Raw genomic sequence first — 17,532 nt, 5'->3', positions numbered from 1 at the left:
GTTTTAGATGCCAAATTGCAGTGGACTTTAATTTTTTCCATCAGTGTCCCCTGCAGAGCAGGAGCCGTAGACAGAATCCTGCAGAAGTAATATGGAAGTTGTCCTCCTAAAACCTGCCCAGCTTCCAACCACTTTTAGCACATGGTCTTTCCAACAGATGGTTCCCCTGCACTTGACAGCCGGTGCACTTACTTTTCTCCCCACCTTTGCTGACAGATCCTGCTGAAGCTGGTGACAAAGCCCTATCCCTACACAGACAAGGCAGCAGACGTGGTTCAGGAAGCCAGCATGCTCCAGGTTGCTATGTTTAAACAGGACTCTGATAACATCAGCATCCCTGTCTCTCACATTGATGGTATGTGGTAACCCCTCAACAACAGAATTCCACAACCTGGGGCTACATTTTCTACCTCTAATCAGCAATCTGGAGATGGGTAACTATAGAAATCCTGTTATGTAAGGACCTCCAGGATTCAGCCCTCCATTTGTACTTGGTATCAGAGGCTGGAATTGCAATGTTACTATTTTACCCCCAAATGTAATTTTTGATGTGGTTGTGCCAGTTTAACGTTATTTGAAATCTCTCTTCATGCTCTTGCAGCAGCATTTTCAAACTAAAATGGAAAATTAGTCTTTCTGCCTGAGGCTGTTCACAGAATCATGGAATCCCAGAATGGCTTGGATGGGAAGGCACCTTTTAAAGCTCATCCAATTCCAGCCCCTGCCATGGGCAGGGACACTTCAGTAGCCCAGGGTGCTCCAAGCCCCATCCAGCCTGGCTTTGGACACTTCTAGGGATCCAGGGGGCAGCCACATCTTCTCTGGGCAACCTGTGCTGGACAGCAGCATTGAAAGCTGTGATTTTTGTGTTGGATTTAACATTGTATTGCCTGAAAAATGTGGCTTTTTTCTTCTTTTTTCCCCTTTTTTCTTTTTTTTTGAGCAACTAAAAAGATGCCTTGTGTTCCTGAAGTGTTGCATTCTACCTCTGTTGTTTTTCCAGTTAGTCTGGATCCTCTGCTTACATTTTTTCCTTCGCTTACTAGATGTCCTGGATATGGTGGATGTTCTGATCGAGGGCAGTGATGGCTTCGATGAAGAAATTGGGTTCTCTTTAAATGAAGACATGATTATCCAAACATTTCCCTTCAGTGCTGTTGTCCCTGCTGCATTAGAAGCCAGGAACATACTGTTGCTTCAGTCTGAAGATAGAACAGGTACAGATTTTTTTTTTGTTTTATGTGTCATTTTTATCAGTGGAGTGAAAGTGGCGTAATTTTAACCCATTTTTAATAATTTTTTCCCATTTATAATTTTTTTCCTTGGGACATTTTATCATCTTCCCTGCAAGCAGAAGGACGTGCAGATTCATGGTGTTTCATGCTCAAGAGAGGCATTGAAGCTCTGTAGGTGCTTCTGCCCCTTTTCCCTGGCCCTGAAGAGAAGAGACACTGTCCCTGCATGGACTGTCTTGCTCTGGAAGTAGTTGGCTTCAGTGACACAGTGTTTTAAGGACAGAGTGTGGAGGTCAGGAGAGGAAGGTGGTTTCCATGCATGTAGGCAGCTCTTCCCGAGATCAGTGAGAGAGGACTGCATTGTTAAGTAGGAAATGGATGCATTTTCCAAAGACAACTTCACAAATGAGGCTCTGGTGGCAAATATTGCAAAGTTCTACCACTTCCTTGAGGAAAGCGTTAAAATCACAGGAGCAACAAGTGGGCTTGGAGCAGGATTTGCCACACCACAGCACCTCACTAAGTCCTCTGTGTGTATTTGGCAGTCAAGTAGCATCTGGGCTGTACTGAAAGTCCCAGTTCTGAAAGAAAATTCTATTTACCTTGCACACATTAACTGGGGTGTGTGCCCCCCAGTACAAATCAGTTCTTCTCTGAGGTGGTGCTTGGCACCTTCCTGTTAAAAGACAGGCATGTTTAGCACAACACAGTGAAGGTGGATTATATGCTTCAGCAAGAACTAATGTGTGGAGGATTTTTCAGGTACCTCAGTGGTCAGGAACACTTGTCTAGGTCACTACAACCACTTTTTGATCTTATTCAGTACTTTTCTGCATGATGCTCTGTGGGCTGCTGCCAAGGCCTACAGTAAGGAGGGTTGTCCCAGTATCTATGCTCATGTCAATAGTTTAATTTATTTTTGCTTTTCTAGGAGCACACATTGTGGAGTACCTTGTTGCTGTTTTCACTGACCTCCTGCACTCTCAGAGAGAACCCCTTGCTCTCTGCTTGATGTTCCAGCTCTATGACAAAGATCTCAAGTCCCTGAAAGTTGCCAAGTATCCTCAGCTCTACCAGTTTAACCAATACTATAAACTCTGGATACCCAAGCAATCCCAGGAATCTGTGGTATGGAATACCTGAAGTCACTGAATTATTGAGCCAGTATTTATATAAAAACTCACAGTCAACAGAGGTTACATTTCCATCAGAAACAGCATTTTTATTGAGCTAATTCTGCATTTCTTGTTGATCACACTCGGACACAAATTTGCTCCAGGGCTTTTCTCTGATGACACAAGAGGTCTTTGTGGTGTTTGGGACGTGATACCAGGGCTCAGGGACATACGCAGACTCCTCACTAGGCACAGCAGAGCCTGGTGCATGCTCTGCCCTCCGTTTACAGTGCCTGGAGTTCCCCCTGGGTGGGTTGAGGATCATAGGCCCCCTGGGCTGGGTTTGGTGAGTTTTTCTCAGTTCAGCAGGGAGCACTACATCACATTCCCCTGGGGACACTGCGGTACAGCTCTGTTCTAGCAGGACTGCACACTTGTGCTCCTGGGGCTTCAGCTCGAGTTCAGCTCAGAGCTCATCTCAAACCAGAGGTGGCTGAAGAGATTTTTGTTTCATACTCATAACTGTTGTTCTCATATACTTTTTTTCACTTTAAACAGTTTAAAAATCACAAGGGGGTAAGTGAAGAACCTGCGGTGGCACTGGATTCTGTATTTACCACTTTGCTAAAAACAGCCTATGAGGGAGGAAGCAGTACCTTACTGGAAGATGGTGTTCAGACAAAATTGAGAGACTTGGCTTCCTGGCTCCCCCCTGACCAGCTTTTGTTGGGAGTAAAGCACGTGCTGCTATACCTGAAATCCACAGTGGAAAACTTCAGCAGTGTAAGAGCAATATTGTAATAATACCGTGGTTATGTTTGGTTTATTTTAAGGTAGACGGTACAAATGACTTGGCTGTTAAAACTTAGGTTCCAGTTCTGTAGCACTTTTTTCTTTACTTGGCTCTGAGTCTACACAGCACCATGCAAAACTGCACCTAATCTGTAAACAAATGTCAGTTCTTCTGGTTATTGAAGAAGAGTGTTGGATTTACTTTGCATGGGTTACCTTACTGATGGGTGTGAGTGCAAATAAACTCAAGATTTTAATCCAGCTCTTGGATGTCCCTGAGAAGCCTTTTCAGAGAGTCAAATTCACTAGCCTGTGTAACTCCAAATATCACAGTATAAATGAAGATCTATCAATATCTATTTGGCACCCTGAGACTTCTCTTAGAATCAGGTTTCTACATAGGGAAGTGGTTCCTTCCCCAAGAAGAGGTTGTAATCTAAGTAGTTCTTTGTTAACTCCAATTCCTGTTGGATAATTACCTTTCTGCTCCCATTTCCCTCTATTCTTCACTTCCAAGATGCCTTTATTTCCATAGGTTGGTAAAACTTTGGGTCCTCAACTCGTTGACCTCTATGTGGACATTCTGAGCATCTTGTTGTGCCGGGGCAATCAAATTAAGCTGGACCAGCAACAGAAGCAGGAAGAGCATCAGGCTGAGTCAGATCTCTTTGTGGATGAGGAGTCTCTGATGACAGAAGTGTCTTCAAATGACAAGGTATCAAATCCCTTGATGCAGAGGAATCTGTTAGTAAACTTTGATTTGATTTATTCTCTAGGGAACAGTTTTGCTGAACAGAGAGGTGCTATTAAGGTCTTGGAGGAGAATTTAGGAACATAGTGCATGTGGTCCAGCAGTTGCAAAACTATTGTCTGGAGATGTGACCCAGCTGCATCACCCACAGTCTCACCCCTGAGCTGGAGCACAGTCAGGAGAGGTCCTGAAAGAGATCACCTTTGCAGAAAAAAATGTATGCCCTCAGCCCAGTGTGAAAATTATGTACTTGAGGAGTGAATTTTCCCCCCTCTTTCATCTCTTCCATGAATTTGTGGAGATTAGAATGTGTTGATGAACCCTAGAATATTTTCAGTTTTCCTCTGGAGATGAGCTTAGACATGTTTAGAATGTTCAGTATAACAGCATAAATGTTGGGAGAATGATATTTATGTGCTTGTAATTCAGTAACATTTTTTATCCTCTGGCCAGCTAGTAGACAATTTCATGTTCAATAATTATAATATTGTAAATTTAATTGTAATATTTCCAAGGTGTGGAAAATAGGCAGGTGAATGAGGTGGTTTTTTTTACCTTGCACTGTGATAATTCTTTCATTGATACTGTTACCTCTGTTTGTTACAGACACTGGAGGATACACTCACCTTGATTTTCAGACATCCTACCCTGGAGAGCTGGTTCCTGGCCTTGGAACTGCGCTCTATTCCTCAGCCTGGGTTGAACCCTGTCACTGTGAAGCTCCTGTCAGCTCACCTCAGTTCTGGAGTGCTCCAGCTGCTGAAAACAGCTGCCCCCATCGTGCAGGGCATCACAACAGATCACAGACACGTCTTGTCCAAGTATTTCGAAGCTATCACAAAAAGTGTCCTGGAAGAGCTGCAGACTGTGGGGAAGGGCAGAAGCCAGGCCTATTCCAGGAAGTCTCACCAGCTGCAGGCTCTGGAGGAGCTGCACATGTACATGGCTGCAGCTCAGCTGAAGGAGATCACTCTAACCATGTTGCAGCTTCCTGAGATGAGCTTGACTGATCAGAAATCTGAAAAATCCCCTAAAAAAGGGAAGCAGTTAAACTTCTATGGTCATGTTTTGGTGAAGCTCCTTACAGACAGCTACCAAAGGCATCCCCAGCAAGGAGAATTTCTGCTGTCTGCAGGGCACATTAAAGCTTTGGGGATATTGATGTCAGCATCGGCCAGCAAAGATTTGGAGGAAGTTTTCCTGCAGGCTCTGCGGAGTGAGCCGGTCCTTGCTCTCGCAGTTGGTGTCGAGGTTCAGGCTCACTGCCTTGCCCAGTGCTCACACACCTCCTTGGCCATTGTGGCCGTGCTGATCCAGCACTCCAGGACTCACCTGCTGCAGTTTGAGCTCTGGTGTCTGAGCAGTGCCACTGGGAAGTACCTCAGGAAACACATGGAGAGCTTTCTTCCACTCATTAATGTGTATTTGCAATGCAGAGACCAGTATGGCTTCAGCCGACCTTCCGCAGGTAAAGGCACTGCTGAGCCCTGCTTGTGATTCAGGAGGCCAGATTCCCTGTTTAGGTTCTGCTGGCCTTAAGGTCGTGGAACCTTTACACAATAGATAAAGATGATAAAACTTAGATGTCTGACCTCCAAGGACTGTCTTTGAAGTACCTCTGCAGCACTAAGGGCGAAGAGCTGTTCTGAGGGTTGGCTCTTAGACTGAAGCCAGGTGCTCTTACAGTTACTGCTGCCCAGATTTCTCTTTTGAAGCCCTTATTTAATGCTCAGTGCATGTGAAAATCTGTCATTGTGCTTCTCTTGGTTTAGTACAGGAAGTAAAACCTTTTGCTCAGGCACGGATAGAAGAGTGTCTGGAGTGTGCAATGCCACGGCCAGATGGTTTTTGCAGAACCTGAGCTTTCACTTTCACAGAGTCCAAAAATTTCTTCTAAAACAAATCTCCAGCTGTGAGCTGGCTGCAGTAATGCCCTCCTAAGCTGGCAGTCCAGAACTTTCCAAACCCACATCAGCATTGCATCTATGGACAAGTGTGTTAAATCTCTACCAGCAAAACGATGAGTTAGGATTCAGCTGGGTAGAACAGGAAATGCCATTTCTCTTATTGCCCAGAAATGTCAATAGCAAAGGAAACAGACTGACTGGGCCTGTAGCTCTACCTACAAGGTCAAGCAGTGATAAGACCTTGTCAGCACCCTGGGAAGCAGAGGATGGGTAAAGAAGTGAGCCTGTGTTGTAGCACTTCTCTGTAACAGATGAGCAGCTGCTGTAGCATAATTTCCTAGAATTTGAGTAGTCTGGGCCTGGATTAGAAAGTGACTTGGGATTAGTGTGTTATACTTTAACACCTGCAGCTGGTGGAACCTGTGCCTTCTGCTCTCCCAACAGTTGTCTCAGCTGTCTCACCTGTCCTGAGGAAAGCCCTGTGGAAGGAGCTCTGTGCCGGGATTCAGGACACCGGAGTGTCGCACGAGGCCTCTGTGAAACTGCAAATTCTTTCAAAGTTGTTGCCACCTTTGGAAAGCAAAGGGCTGCACAACCTAATGGACTGCCTTCCTGCTGCTCTGGAGAGAGCAGGGAACGAAGAGAGGTGGGCAGTGTGTCTGTGCCTCCCTCAGGGCTCTGTTTGTCCTGGGAAGCACTGTGATAGGAATGGGAGCAGTAACAGCATCCTCTCCTCAGAGAATCTGTTACTTTGTACTTTGGCAGCAAGACATCTTTAACATATACAAAACCAAGTTAAAATATTAATTAAAAAATGAACAACTGTCTCTCTGCAGTTGGGCCGTGGCAGATGCCATATCCACAGTGCTTAAAGACTCTGAGGAGCTGCATTCCTGGAGGAGACATCTCTTGTCAGCCTGCATAAAGGGGTTAGTTGCCATGTACAGCAGCAGTAAAGATGAAAGCAAGCAAGAAGTGGAGAGGTCCATGCTGCTGAGGCTCGAGGAATTATTGGTGAGACTTCTTACCTGTTTTGCCACAGTGGGACTGAATGCATATGTGTGATTGGGCAGTTGTAGATTTTGTAAAAACAGATTGGGCTTGATTTCCTGTTTTATGGATTCTGGTTTCCATGGGCTTTTAATAGCTTTTGCAGAGTCCTGGTCATCCTTTATATGAAGCAGTTTTATGTTCTTGATGATGGCTTTCTGGTAGGAATCCCCTTTGAAGACAGGAGTTTGAGCTGTTTAGGAGTAAGAAATCAAAGGTTACCAGTGGAATTATTTTTTTTTTAATTTAAAAAAAGGTGATAGAGATACTTCTGCCAAGACCCAGCTGCCATGCCATCTGAAGTGTGGGGCAAAAATCTGGTTGATCATAAATAAAAATCCAGACTTTGATCTTGAAGAACAGTACTTGGTCACTCCCTCTGTACCATTCCCTTGGTTTGAGTTCTGATCACCCCACGTGAGTGTTTGGCTTGCGTGTTCTTGGTGTGTCCCTTGAACTAAAATTGCTGCAGAAGCTCCATGTGCCAAGTGTAAACCAGCACCTCTTTTTACTACTGCACACAGTGTGTGGTTGAAGAAGTGGACCCAGATGACTGGTGCAGCCTTGTGAAGACAGGACTCAAGTAAGTGTTTTCATTTTATTTGGTTTGGTTTTATTAAGTTCATATTCTTTGCCAAGTTCTCATTTCTTAAACAGCTCTTAATTTCAAGCAGGTTTCCTTGGGTTTGGTTAGGATCTGACTTCTCTGTGATCCTTCTCCCAAAGGTACCGTTACAGAGATGAAACATTTCTAAAGGTCCTGAATGTTGCCATCCAGTTACTGTACAAGAAAGAATCCTCACTTAGTCAGAACTTAGTCAAGCTCTCCAAACTTCACATGATGGTCACACAGCACTCTCTATTTCTGTCATCTATCCTGAGGTCAAGAGAAGAAGATGGCCTGAACACCCAGACAAGAGGTATTTTTTAATAATCTTCTTCCAATACTAAATACAGTTAATCTCGTCTTTCTTGCATTATATTCTCTCCATCCAGTAACACACTGGATGGAGAGAAAGACCCATATAAATATTTGCAGAGTTATTAGCAGTTCCAGAATACTGGCATTTAAATTGTACCTCTGCTTGGATCCAAATGTTACATTCATTTTATGCTGGTTTTAAACACTTCTGTTTTTAAAACTACTGGAAAGATGGGTTTGGGTCTTTGTTTTTCTGGTATTTTTAACCCAGTCAAGGCCTTGGATTGATTCTTTTGATTTCTGTGAGGCAGTTAGTGTAAGATCACTGGAGTGCACATAGGTCCTGTGATGTTTAAACCTGTTTTAAAATAGGTTGATAAAGAAATTTAAAGTTGATTTTGCAAGTTTTATCAAAAATGGCAATTTAAATTGCGTGTATTTCATATTGCAACCTTTCATGAGGAGTTATCCTTCCAGAGGAATACAAATTGGATGCTAGTTCATGTGGAGGATTGGCTTTGTTTCTTCTTCACTGGCAACTGAAATCCTGTCTCACCTTGAACCACATTTAATCTACATAGACCTCAGCTTTTCTCCACTGTACAGGGGTTTGAGATTCAGTGATTGAAGGAGCTGTGTAAGAAAAGAGGGGGAAATTCTCAGGGCAGCATGTCGATAACAATGGTTTTTGGTTTATTGGTTTGCAACATGTAAACAAGCTTTCAAGTTTTAGAGCACCTGAAAAGAAAAAAGCTCTTGTGAAGTCACCAATTTAGTGAAATTGAAAATAAGGAATAGATTTTGCTGCTAACTGTATGTATGTGTATTACCTTTAGAGTGTATTTATGCAGATCAGCAGGATGGAGTCTTTGAGGCCAGCTGCTGTTCCAGAAGTTTAGTGTCATGAGTGCATTCACTCAGGCTGGTCCTCTAGGAGCTTTTCAGTTTTGACATGCATTTTATATTCCTGCACATAACTAGGGTCAAAGCCCAGGCCTTTCCAGATACTGGGAGTAGAAATCTGGAGTTTAGTCTTGGGTGTGCTACAGACAGCCTGTTTGTTTCTGAGGAACCCAATCACTTACACTTTCTGCTTCTCAGTTAGTTACAGAGCAGAGTTGGATAATTTTTGTACCCCACAGGACAGAGTTCCTGTGGCTCACAAACCACCCACAGTGCTGAGCCCTGCTGGAACACACAGTGCAGAAGCATTTTGATATTTACTGCAGCTGGGGTGGAGACCTCTGAAGTTTTTTGCTGTGAATTATGGAGTCCTTGAGGAGGTTTCTGGGATGTCTGCCTTTCTCTGTGCAGCTCCTGAGCTCATTCCAGATGCCCTCCTTGGGGAGGAAGGAGTGAAGCTGTGGCAGGACAGGGCACAGCTCTCCTCTTTGACCAGAGAGCAGGTGTGTAAACATGGAGAGCTCCTGCAGAGTAGTGTGTTCCACACTGGGGACCTCACCTGGCCAAGTGACTTCTGTGTTCAGCTTGGGAATACTCTTTTAAGATGTTCCCTTGAATTAAATGCATCAAAATCACCCTTGAGTGTGTTGGGGAAATGGGCAGTGGTATCTCTAGAGATAGATGCTGATGTAAAATGCCCAGTGCTGTGTGTGCATCCACTTGGAGTGGGCCTTGGGGTGTTAATTTGTGCTCTGAGTGACTGAGAGCTGCAGGGCTCAAGCTGTGCTTGTTCCAGAGGCGCTGGTGGACATTCTGCTGACAGCTGTGCAGCTCAGCCCCTCTCTGTGTGAGAGCAGCCACCTCCCTGTGCTGCTGGGAGCCTATGGGGCCACGCTGAGCACCGTAGGTGAGTGTCAGCCTGGCAAGGGCACTTCTTCTGCAGCTTGTTCTTGTGTCCACAGGTCACTAACTTTGGGTTCAATCTTGGCTTTTAGATCAGAAGATACTGCTGTTGCTTCAGCTGTATGAGAAGAATAATCAAAGTCTTATAAACTCCAGGTAAGCTGAACACCTTACTTTGTTGGGCGAACTACACACAGGTAGTCTCACAACTGGTATTTTTCCAGATCTCATTTTTAAATTAAGAAGATAGTGAATAAGGGGAAACGTAAAGATATATGTTGCTTAGGAAACACTTTTACTACACGTTTCCTATTCTTAATGTAATTCTCTTCTGTTGCCCAGACTTCTGTGTGTCTGTGGGTTAGATGAGGGAATGTCTCAGTTTTGGAGTCACTCTCTCCATAACTGGGACTCACTATAGGTGTCTTCTCACAATCTGGAGAAACATACGTCTGCAACATAAGTCACTAGTGGACTTTTCCCTTTCCTGTGCCCAAGCAGTCCACAGGAAAGTCTGTTGCCAACAGCTGTGGTTTGGCCTGCCTTCCTCACATGCACTTTGCTGTCTTGGAGGCAGGAGCAGAAATAGCTCCAGCAATGCAAGAGCACTGGCTCAGGCAGCTGAGGCAGGTCTGGATTCCTGTCCCTTCATGCAGCTGCTGTCATTCTTACCTGCACTTACAGCCTAAATCCATACGTGCCTCTGAATGGGTTCGTTCTGACTTGGATGGACAGGGGAGGGCAGAGTGAATGAGACACCCTCAGACTAAATTTGCCGAGCTTTGGGATGGCTGGAAAAGGTGTTGCCAGGGAAATGAGTTATAGTTTCAAGTGCTACAGGATACTAACTACAAGTGAAGACAAAATTTCCGTACTGTTGCCTAATGTGTTTGCCTTTAACAATGTTTAAGGATCCTGCTGTGGGGTCCAGCCGCTGTGGAGCATCACAAGACTTGCAAGAGTCTGGGCAAGTCCTTGTGGCAGCAGCCAAGCATGGAGGAGATTCTGTGTCTGCTGGATCGAGAGAAGATGATGAAGACGATTCTGTCGTTCCCTCAGCATCGCCGGCTGCTGCCATCACAGGTGCTTTTGGATCGGCCTGTCCGTGGTTTCCCTTCTTTGGAGATGCAGAAAGACCCTTGAGCCATTCCTGCCTTGCATCCATGTAATACACGGCAGTTTGATTCCGTCAGGAGAGTAATTTCGATTCATAGGAGGAATTAGTCCTTCAGGAGCACTTTTCAAAGTAATTGCAAGATATGGGCCACATCTTGTCAGCAGGGGTGATAATGCATTGCAAAGGTTGTCATGTATGTAAGGCCAGGATGGGACAGCCCAAGGATCCACTGGCTCTCCAGCCTTTCTTACAGTTTGCTGGATTGCTGCTGATGCTGGTCAGGGGAAATAGTTGTGGATATACTCTCATAGTGAAAGCCAGGTTTGAACACAAGTGTATCTCACCCTGTGTTGCATTGTATTTTACAGGGTGTAGTATCAAGTGGTTTACAGTGGGATGAGGTGGTTGTGGAAGTTTGAAATGAGCTTGAAATTGGTGTTGTTCCTCACAAATACTGGTTTGGATTTGGTTTCAGGGGATACAAGAGTCACTGTATAAAGATGAAACAGTGAAGAGCCTTGATGACTTCTATGATCCTTGTTTTCTACTTCAGCTCTTCAGTGAACTGACCAGACCAGGTAAAGTGTGTGTTTCTCTTTGGTATTTAGTGTCAGGTTGCTCTGCTGCAGAAGCTGCACCTGGAGCGCTGTTATCCCTGATCCAACAGCTAATACTGCAAGGAATTTGTGCCTGACTTTAGAGAGAAGAAACAAACTACTGTGAGGGCTGTGACTGAACTGGCTGGAGATCTGGCCTGTTACAGAACAGGGAAGCTTCAGCCAAGTCATTTTCCACCAGACAGATGGGCATGAGGCCAGTGTGTTTCACAAGTAGGCTGGTGCTCTGAACTGTCAGCAAGTTTCTCGTCTGATATGACTTGGCTTTGCACATGCACATCCCTGCTGTGCTCCATGGACACACTGTCCCTGGAGACAGCCCTCAGAGGTCAAAGGGAGACAAGAAGCCTAAGGGATTTCCTAAGCAGCTCTCTCCCTGTGTTGGTTATGGTTAAGCACTGTGCAGTCACAGCTAGATTTGGGTTTCCACAGCAGTAATGTTAGAAGCAATTGGCAGGCTGTTAGCGTCTGTCAGTGAAATCACACTCACAGTCCTTTGTTCACCCAGGCCCCTGCAAGTACAGCACCTGTTTGGGTGTGCTTAGCCTGTCCTTAGCTATGGTTTGAGCTGCTCTGTGTAATCCTGGCAGCAGGAAAAGAACTGCCTTTATGTCCTCTGAGGAGAAAAGGTGCCAGAGCTATCTGGCATTTTGCAGTTGGAGGGATCTTAGACAATCCAGTTAATGCTGGGCCTTTGGGGTGCACAGGGAGAAAGAGCATGGACAGCTGGTGTCTTTGGAACCTAGACTGGACAGCTGGAGAAGGGACACTGCCAGCACCACTCAGCCCGTGGAGGGAGGGATTTGGTGTCTGTGGCAGCCCCAGCAGCACTGCAGCTAGTCAGTGGCTGCTGATGTGGGAAGCACCAAGGCTGAGGGAATTGCTGTACATCATGTTCTTGTGGAGCTGTAAAGACAGTGGCTGTCCTGAATCTGAACCTGGAGAGGAGAAAATAGCCCTCTTAGCTTCTCCACACACAGTGAGAGTCTGTGTCCTAAGAGGGGCATTTTTAAAGGGCCCAAATGATTTATGAGTCTCAGCCCCATGATGCTTGTAAACCACGTCAGCTGCTCTTGGAATTCCCAGTTCTTTATTTATTTGCTCTTTGTCCTGGCTGCACAGTGCCATCAGAATACATAAACATGGACTTCTTGCACAGTGTTCAGTGCTTGCTGAGGAAAAAGTAAGTCTGGGGTTGGGCAGATAGCAAGTTCTATCTATCTTTAGCTCTGATAAGCATCTATGGAAAGCTTTTCCATCCTGGTTCTCAAGGTCCTTTAAATAAGCTGTATGTCAGACATAGAATTACATTGGGGTGCTTTTCTATTAAGAGCTTGTTATTTTACGTCAGTTTTTGAACACATTCTCCAGGGGCAGTAGGATGGAAAATATTACCACTGCATGTTTTCAGTGAAGGAAAGTTTTCCAAATAAATCTTCCTGTGGCCTGCTGAAGCAAGAACCTTGGATTTCATTCTGTGGTGCTCTGCCACAGTGGGGATGGTTAGTGCACATCAGCAGCTCCCCAGAGCTGCAGCCTGAAGGAGAGCAGAGTGGTGGCCCTGGGACAAATGGCAGTGGCTGGTGGGGAAGTGGACACACCCTGCTTGAGCTGGCGGTAAGAAACTGCCAGGCATGAAATTGAGTTTTAGTAGTTCTAGTAGTAGAGAAAAAGATGATAGAAATAGCCCAGGTGCTGATACAGGGACATAGTAGGTGCTGATACAGGGACATAGTTTTATATATAAATACATACATACATATATACACACATGTACATATATGTACATATTTACACGCACACTAGCCTGTGTGGGCAGTGGTAGGAGAGGAAATCAGTGGACTAAATGTAGGTACTTGGCAGTAAGATTGCAGCCCCTTCTTAAATAGCAATATTTGTTTCTAGAAGCTTCCTCTTGACTTTCAGTGAATGACAAGAAAATACATGAATATTACTGCTAAAGTTATGGTACATTTGTAGCTGGGAAAATGCCACTGAGATGCCATTGTGCTTCATTCCTGGAGATAAGGTGGAAGGTTCACAGCAAGTCATTTCTAGCCATTAGTGAGTGGAAATGGCAGCAACCCTTCAAAACACAGAGAACACAGGCCCTTAAAGGAGAAACTTCAAATCTGATGGCAAAATGCTATGAATGTAAATGCTACATTGAAGGGTGTGTTTCCTGTTTTCTCTTGGGCTGATTTCTGGTCGTTGCTGGATTTTGTTTTACCTAGAAGGGCTCAGGGGTACAGCTGAGTACTTGGCTCAGAGCAGGCCTTACCACAAGAGTCACTTGCACCTGCACAGGGACAACTGCTGTGGTTTATGGGCTATTTATGCTATTCTCCATCCTTTCTGTTGCAGAAACTTTTTAGTGCTGGTCTTTCAGGCACCCTGTAACGCTCTGGAGAGATGAATTTTCCGTCTTGTTGTTCTTTGTACTCAGCTTCCCTGAAACAGTGAGATACAAAGATGTCTTTACAGAATTTACCCCTAACTTTGCATGGGCTGGTGGGCAGGATCATCCCTGTCTCACATAAATGAGAATAGCCCCATGCATTTCAGCTTAGGTAAAAGATTCCTGTTCAGAGTGAACTGCTGAAGCCCTTTGTCAGCTGGAGGAGCCTCCATGCCCTGAGGTCATAGTTTGTGGGGGTAGAGCCAGAAATGGGTGCTCATGACCAGGAAGGTGAAGGGTTAAAGTGCTGTTACACACACTGGGACGTGTCAGTGCTAACACAGCGGGTGCTTTCTGCTTCTCTTCCCTATCCCCTCGCAGAGTGTGTGGTGGCCTGTCACAAGTTTGTGGAAGTCAATGCCCTGGGTCTCACAGTGGCTGCCCTGAGCAGCTACGACCCCAACATGAGAGCGGCCGCGTATTTTGTCCTGGCTTCCTTCCGCTCCCACCTGGAAGGGGCTCGCTTTCGAGAGAAGAGCCAGGTAAGCCATTGCCAGTGTGCCAGGTGACACCTGGTAGGTTGTGGATGTGTGGGGGGGAGATGTTGTCTTGCTCATCCGCCTACATGCATGTGGTGAGACAGCTAAAAGAAGCTTTTTTTTCCTCTCTCACATTGTTTCTCCTCTACTGCTTTGTGTTTCCTCCTGTTATAACCAATGGACAGAGAAAGGGGAAAATAAGTTTTAGAAATTCTTGAGAGTTTCGTATGTAGGAATGGAAATCCTGATGGAATTGCTATTTGACCGGTATGGCCCATGAAATGTCCCGGAAGCTGATCGGTCTCTTGGTGCTCCTGTTGTGTTCATTTGGGCTGTGCTTCAGGCTTCTCTCCCTGGGCTCTTGCAGTTGCTGTATCTCTTGGATGCTGTGCAGAATGGAATCAGGCAGCCAAACCTCAGGTTCACCTTCTCCCTGACCCTCTACATTGCTCGTGTGGCGCAGCAGATCCTGAAGCCAGGTACTGGAACTCTCTGCGTGTGTCACTGCTGGGGTGAACAACAGAGCCTTGGGGAGTTGGTCTCCTCAGCTGCTTTGTGCTCGTGCACTCTTGACTGAGCTTTTTGTTCTGGGGAAGAGAAAGGGAGGCTGGGCAGCAATCGAGGGAGCCTCAGAGCAAAAACTTTCTGCAGTTGCTGGGCTGTTCTCCCAGCTGGGAACACTGCACATTCGCTACAGCTTCCACGGATTGTCGTCCGTGGTTGTGGATTGGGATTGGTTGTGGATTGTGGTTGTCCTCCTCCACAATGCCAGCTTTTTCTCTTCACAGAAGAGCACATGTACCTAAAGGTGAACAGATTCCTTCTGTCACACCAGTATTTGGACCTGAGGAAGGTACCAGGTTTTTTCCAGCTTTTCTACAGTTTTGATTTTGAGGTAAGAGTCCCAATTTGGGTATCCAGTAATTCATTCTTCAGAAATGTATTAAAACAGCCGTAAAAATACACGGAAATCTCATTCTCCCATAAGTAGTTAATTACTTATTTATTATCTTTCTTATGTTTCCTGTTGGAATGAGATGTTATTTCTGTGGGGTTTTTGTTGCTTTCTTAATACTAACGCACAGTGAGTTGTGCTGTGTATGCTCTGTGAGCACAATAAGCAGAATATTCTGCCCCAGCTAGCTACAATTCCTCCTTGAGTTTAGATTAGTAACAATGAGTTCAACTGAAGTATTTTAGGGACAGCAGCTCCTAAAATTCCATTTACATTGCATGTTTGGGCTGACTGAACACTGACTGTTCCCGATGGATGTTAGTGATTAAATTTGATAGGAATGGAAAATGAGAAGTGAAGAACAAACTGTGGTAAGCCCTCAGCGGGCACTCAGAGGAACCAGGGTGTTGTGCTCTTAGGAGCAGGTATTCTTTGGAAATGCCTGAATTTCTCATGGTGGTATTTTTCTTTGTGGCTTCCAGTACAAAACAGAGCGTGAGTGGATCCTCAGATTTCTTGGGGAAGGGCTGCGTGACAAACACTGCTATGAGCTTTATGACTACCAGAGGATTTTCCAGGTCATTCTATCCTTTTTCAACAGTCCTCTGTGTGATGAGGGTTCCCAGGTAAGAATTAAAAAAAAGCAAGTTCCAAAAACCCCCGAACCACAGAGGTTTGCATGGCTTTAAGATCTGAAGTACAAACCAGAAAGGAACAGCTGACTCTGCCTTGGCCCTCTTGAAAATCTGTTCCTTGTTGGTTTTGTGTATGTGCGGAGGGGGAAATAACTGCTTGTGTCTAAACCAGTCCCATCCTTATCCCCTGAAACTGGAACAGGTTCCTGCTATCAAGGAGCCTCATGTGGGTGCCGTGGTCTTGCTCCTACAGTCGGGGCCTTTTCTTTTTTTGGGGTCTCTATTCCCCACCAGTGCTTCAGCAGGAGGGAAATTCAGGTGCCAGGAGCTCTCAGGTTTGGGAGCATCCACTCTGAGTATTTCATCAAAACCTTGGACAAAAAGATAAACTTGTCTTGCTACCTGAATACTTCTTGTAAGAGCAGCACCTGTGGTATGAAGCTTTGAAGGGAGAATGTCGTTCCTTCCCTGGAGTTGTTGAGAACAGGTGTTGTTCATTTTACCATGAAGTTGATCAGATAGCAGCCAAATTGCTAGTTTTAAGTTAGATAATTAGATCCTGACTGTAAAAGAACAAGTTACATTTTCTGTTTCAGCGTCGTATTCTGGAGATACTGCAAAGTGCTGCCCGTGTCACCAGAGCTGCCTATGAGCTGGTGCAGGATCACAGCCTCCTCACGTGGGTCCTGAACAGCTTAGAGAAAAGGTAACCAGAGAAGTACAGGAGAAATGGGAACCATTTTCCTGTCCACAGTGGAAGAATTATATGGCTGAGGATGAAAGCAAGGGTGACAGACATGGAGATTTGCTGAACTCTGAGGTGTCCCTTTTGTTTTTGAAAACAGAATCAAGATGCTTTCAGGTTGTGGTAGGAGGGATGATGGTGGGGGGGCTTTGTGATTTGGAAATCACTTCCTTGAAAAACTGAAAAAGCAAAATGGCACCTTGTGTGTGTGTCTTTACCTTTTAAATTTCAAGCACCCTCAGTTCACCTCCTGTCACAGGACCTGCTGCACAGGAGGTGGCATTGTAATGGATTTGAGCTGTCTAGAACATTCTTCCTCTCCTTGCCTCTCCCTCACAAAAAAATCTCATCTGCTTACATAGAGTGCCCTGACAGGTTCAGGCGAGTGCACCAGAAGTGAACTAGAATATGGTCCCCTGTAGGTGATGGACCAGCAGCTGGTGAGGATCTGCCTTTCAAATGTGGTTTTCTTTTTTTCTTTTTCTTTTTTTGTTTTGTTTTTCAGGTTTCTGGAAAACAAGGTGATACATAAAATTATTTCCTTAGTCCACACGCTCTGGCTAACAAATTTAGGAGACAAGAGACAAAAAAAGAATCAATCCCAGGAGAACAGGAAACTTCTTCCTATTCAGCTTGTAAATGAATTTCTGTGTGTTTTGATCGCGTTAATCAAACATATTCGGTAAGTGCTTTGTTTTGTTTTTTGTTTTAGCTGGTTTGTATTTCATCCTCTGTCCAGTTTGAACTTTATTAAGGCCAGGAGGATTGCTTTATCTCTGCTAGATGGATGGCTTTTTCCACCTTCAGTTTGTGTGTTGAGTAGTGAATTTGGATGAGATTTCATTGACAGGAGGATTTAGGTGTTTGAATACATGGGAAGTAAAGTAAAATGTGATGCACAGTTGCTGTCAAGTCCTTTGTCCTTTAATTCCTGGCCATTCTGACAGT

At 45.0% G+C, this 17,532-nt stretch overlaps 1 protein-coding gene across 2 annotated transcripts in view; it reads left to right on the top strand.

Moving 5' to 3' along the window:
• Positions 1 to 17,532, top strand: part of URB1 (URB1 ribosome biogenesis homolog) — a gene marked incomplete at its 5' end in the record, with an annotated part of 40,750 nt that overhangs the window by 19,297 nt on the left and 3,921 nt on the right. For both annotated transcript variants that reach the window (XR_014616864.1, XM_084223946.1), the window contains 20 exons: positions 217 to 355; positions 1,047 to 1,217; positions 2,167 to 2,363; positions 2,909 to 3,133; positions 3,678 to 3,857; positions 4,500 to 5,361; positions 6,245 to 6,446; positions 6,637 to 6,814; positions 7,375 to 7,433; positions 7,577 to 7,770; positions 9,472 to 9,582; positions 9,671 to 9,734; positions 10,490 to 10,661; positions 11,171 to 11,273; positions 14,092 to 14,252; positions 14,617 to 14,728; positions 15,038 to 15,144; positions 15,687 to 15,830; positions 16,436 to 16,545; positions 17,090 to 17,266. Coding sequence is in view for 1 of the 2 variants with exons in the window: in XM_084223946.1 (XP_084080072.1) it covers positions 217 to 355; positions 1,047 to 1,217; positions 2,167 to 2,363; positions 2,909 to 3,133; positions 3,678 to 3,857; positions 4,500 to 5,361; positions 6,245 to 6,446; positions 6,637 to 6,814; positions 7,375 to 7,433; positions 7,577 to 7,770; positions 9,472 to 9,582; positions 9,671 to 9,734; positions 10,490 to 10,661; positions 11,171 to 11,273; positions 14,092 to 14,252; positions 14,617 to 14,728; positions 15,038 to 15,144; positions 15,687 to 15,830; positions 16,436 to 16,545; positions 17,090 to 17,266 (3,668 nt within the window). The remainder of the gene's footprint in view (positions 1 to 216; positions 356 to 1,046; positions 1,218 to 2,166; positions 2,364 to 2,908; positions 3,134 to 3,677; positions 3,858 to 4,499; positions 5,362 to 6,244; positions 6,447 to 6,636; positions 6,815 to 7,374; positions 7,434 to 7,576; positions 7,771 to 9,471; positions 9,583 to 9,670; positions 9,735 to 10,489; positions 10,662 to 11,170; positions 11,274 to 14,091; positions 14,253 to 14,616; positions 14,729 to 15,037; positions 15,145 to 15,686; positions 15,831 to 16,435; positions 16,546 to 17,089; positions 17,267 to 17,532) is intronic.

The sequence above is a fragment of the Fringilla coelebs genome (assembly GCF_963513975.1).
Source record: "Fringilla coelebs genome assembly, chromosome: 2".
In the NCBI taxonomy this organism is placed as follows: Eukaryota; Metazoa; Chordata; class Aves; order Passeriformes; family Fringillidae; genus Fringilla; species Fringilla coelebs.
This window is presented reverse-complemented; position numbering and strand designations above follow the sequence as displayed.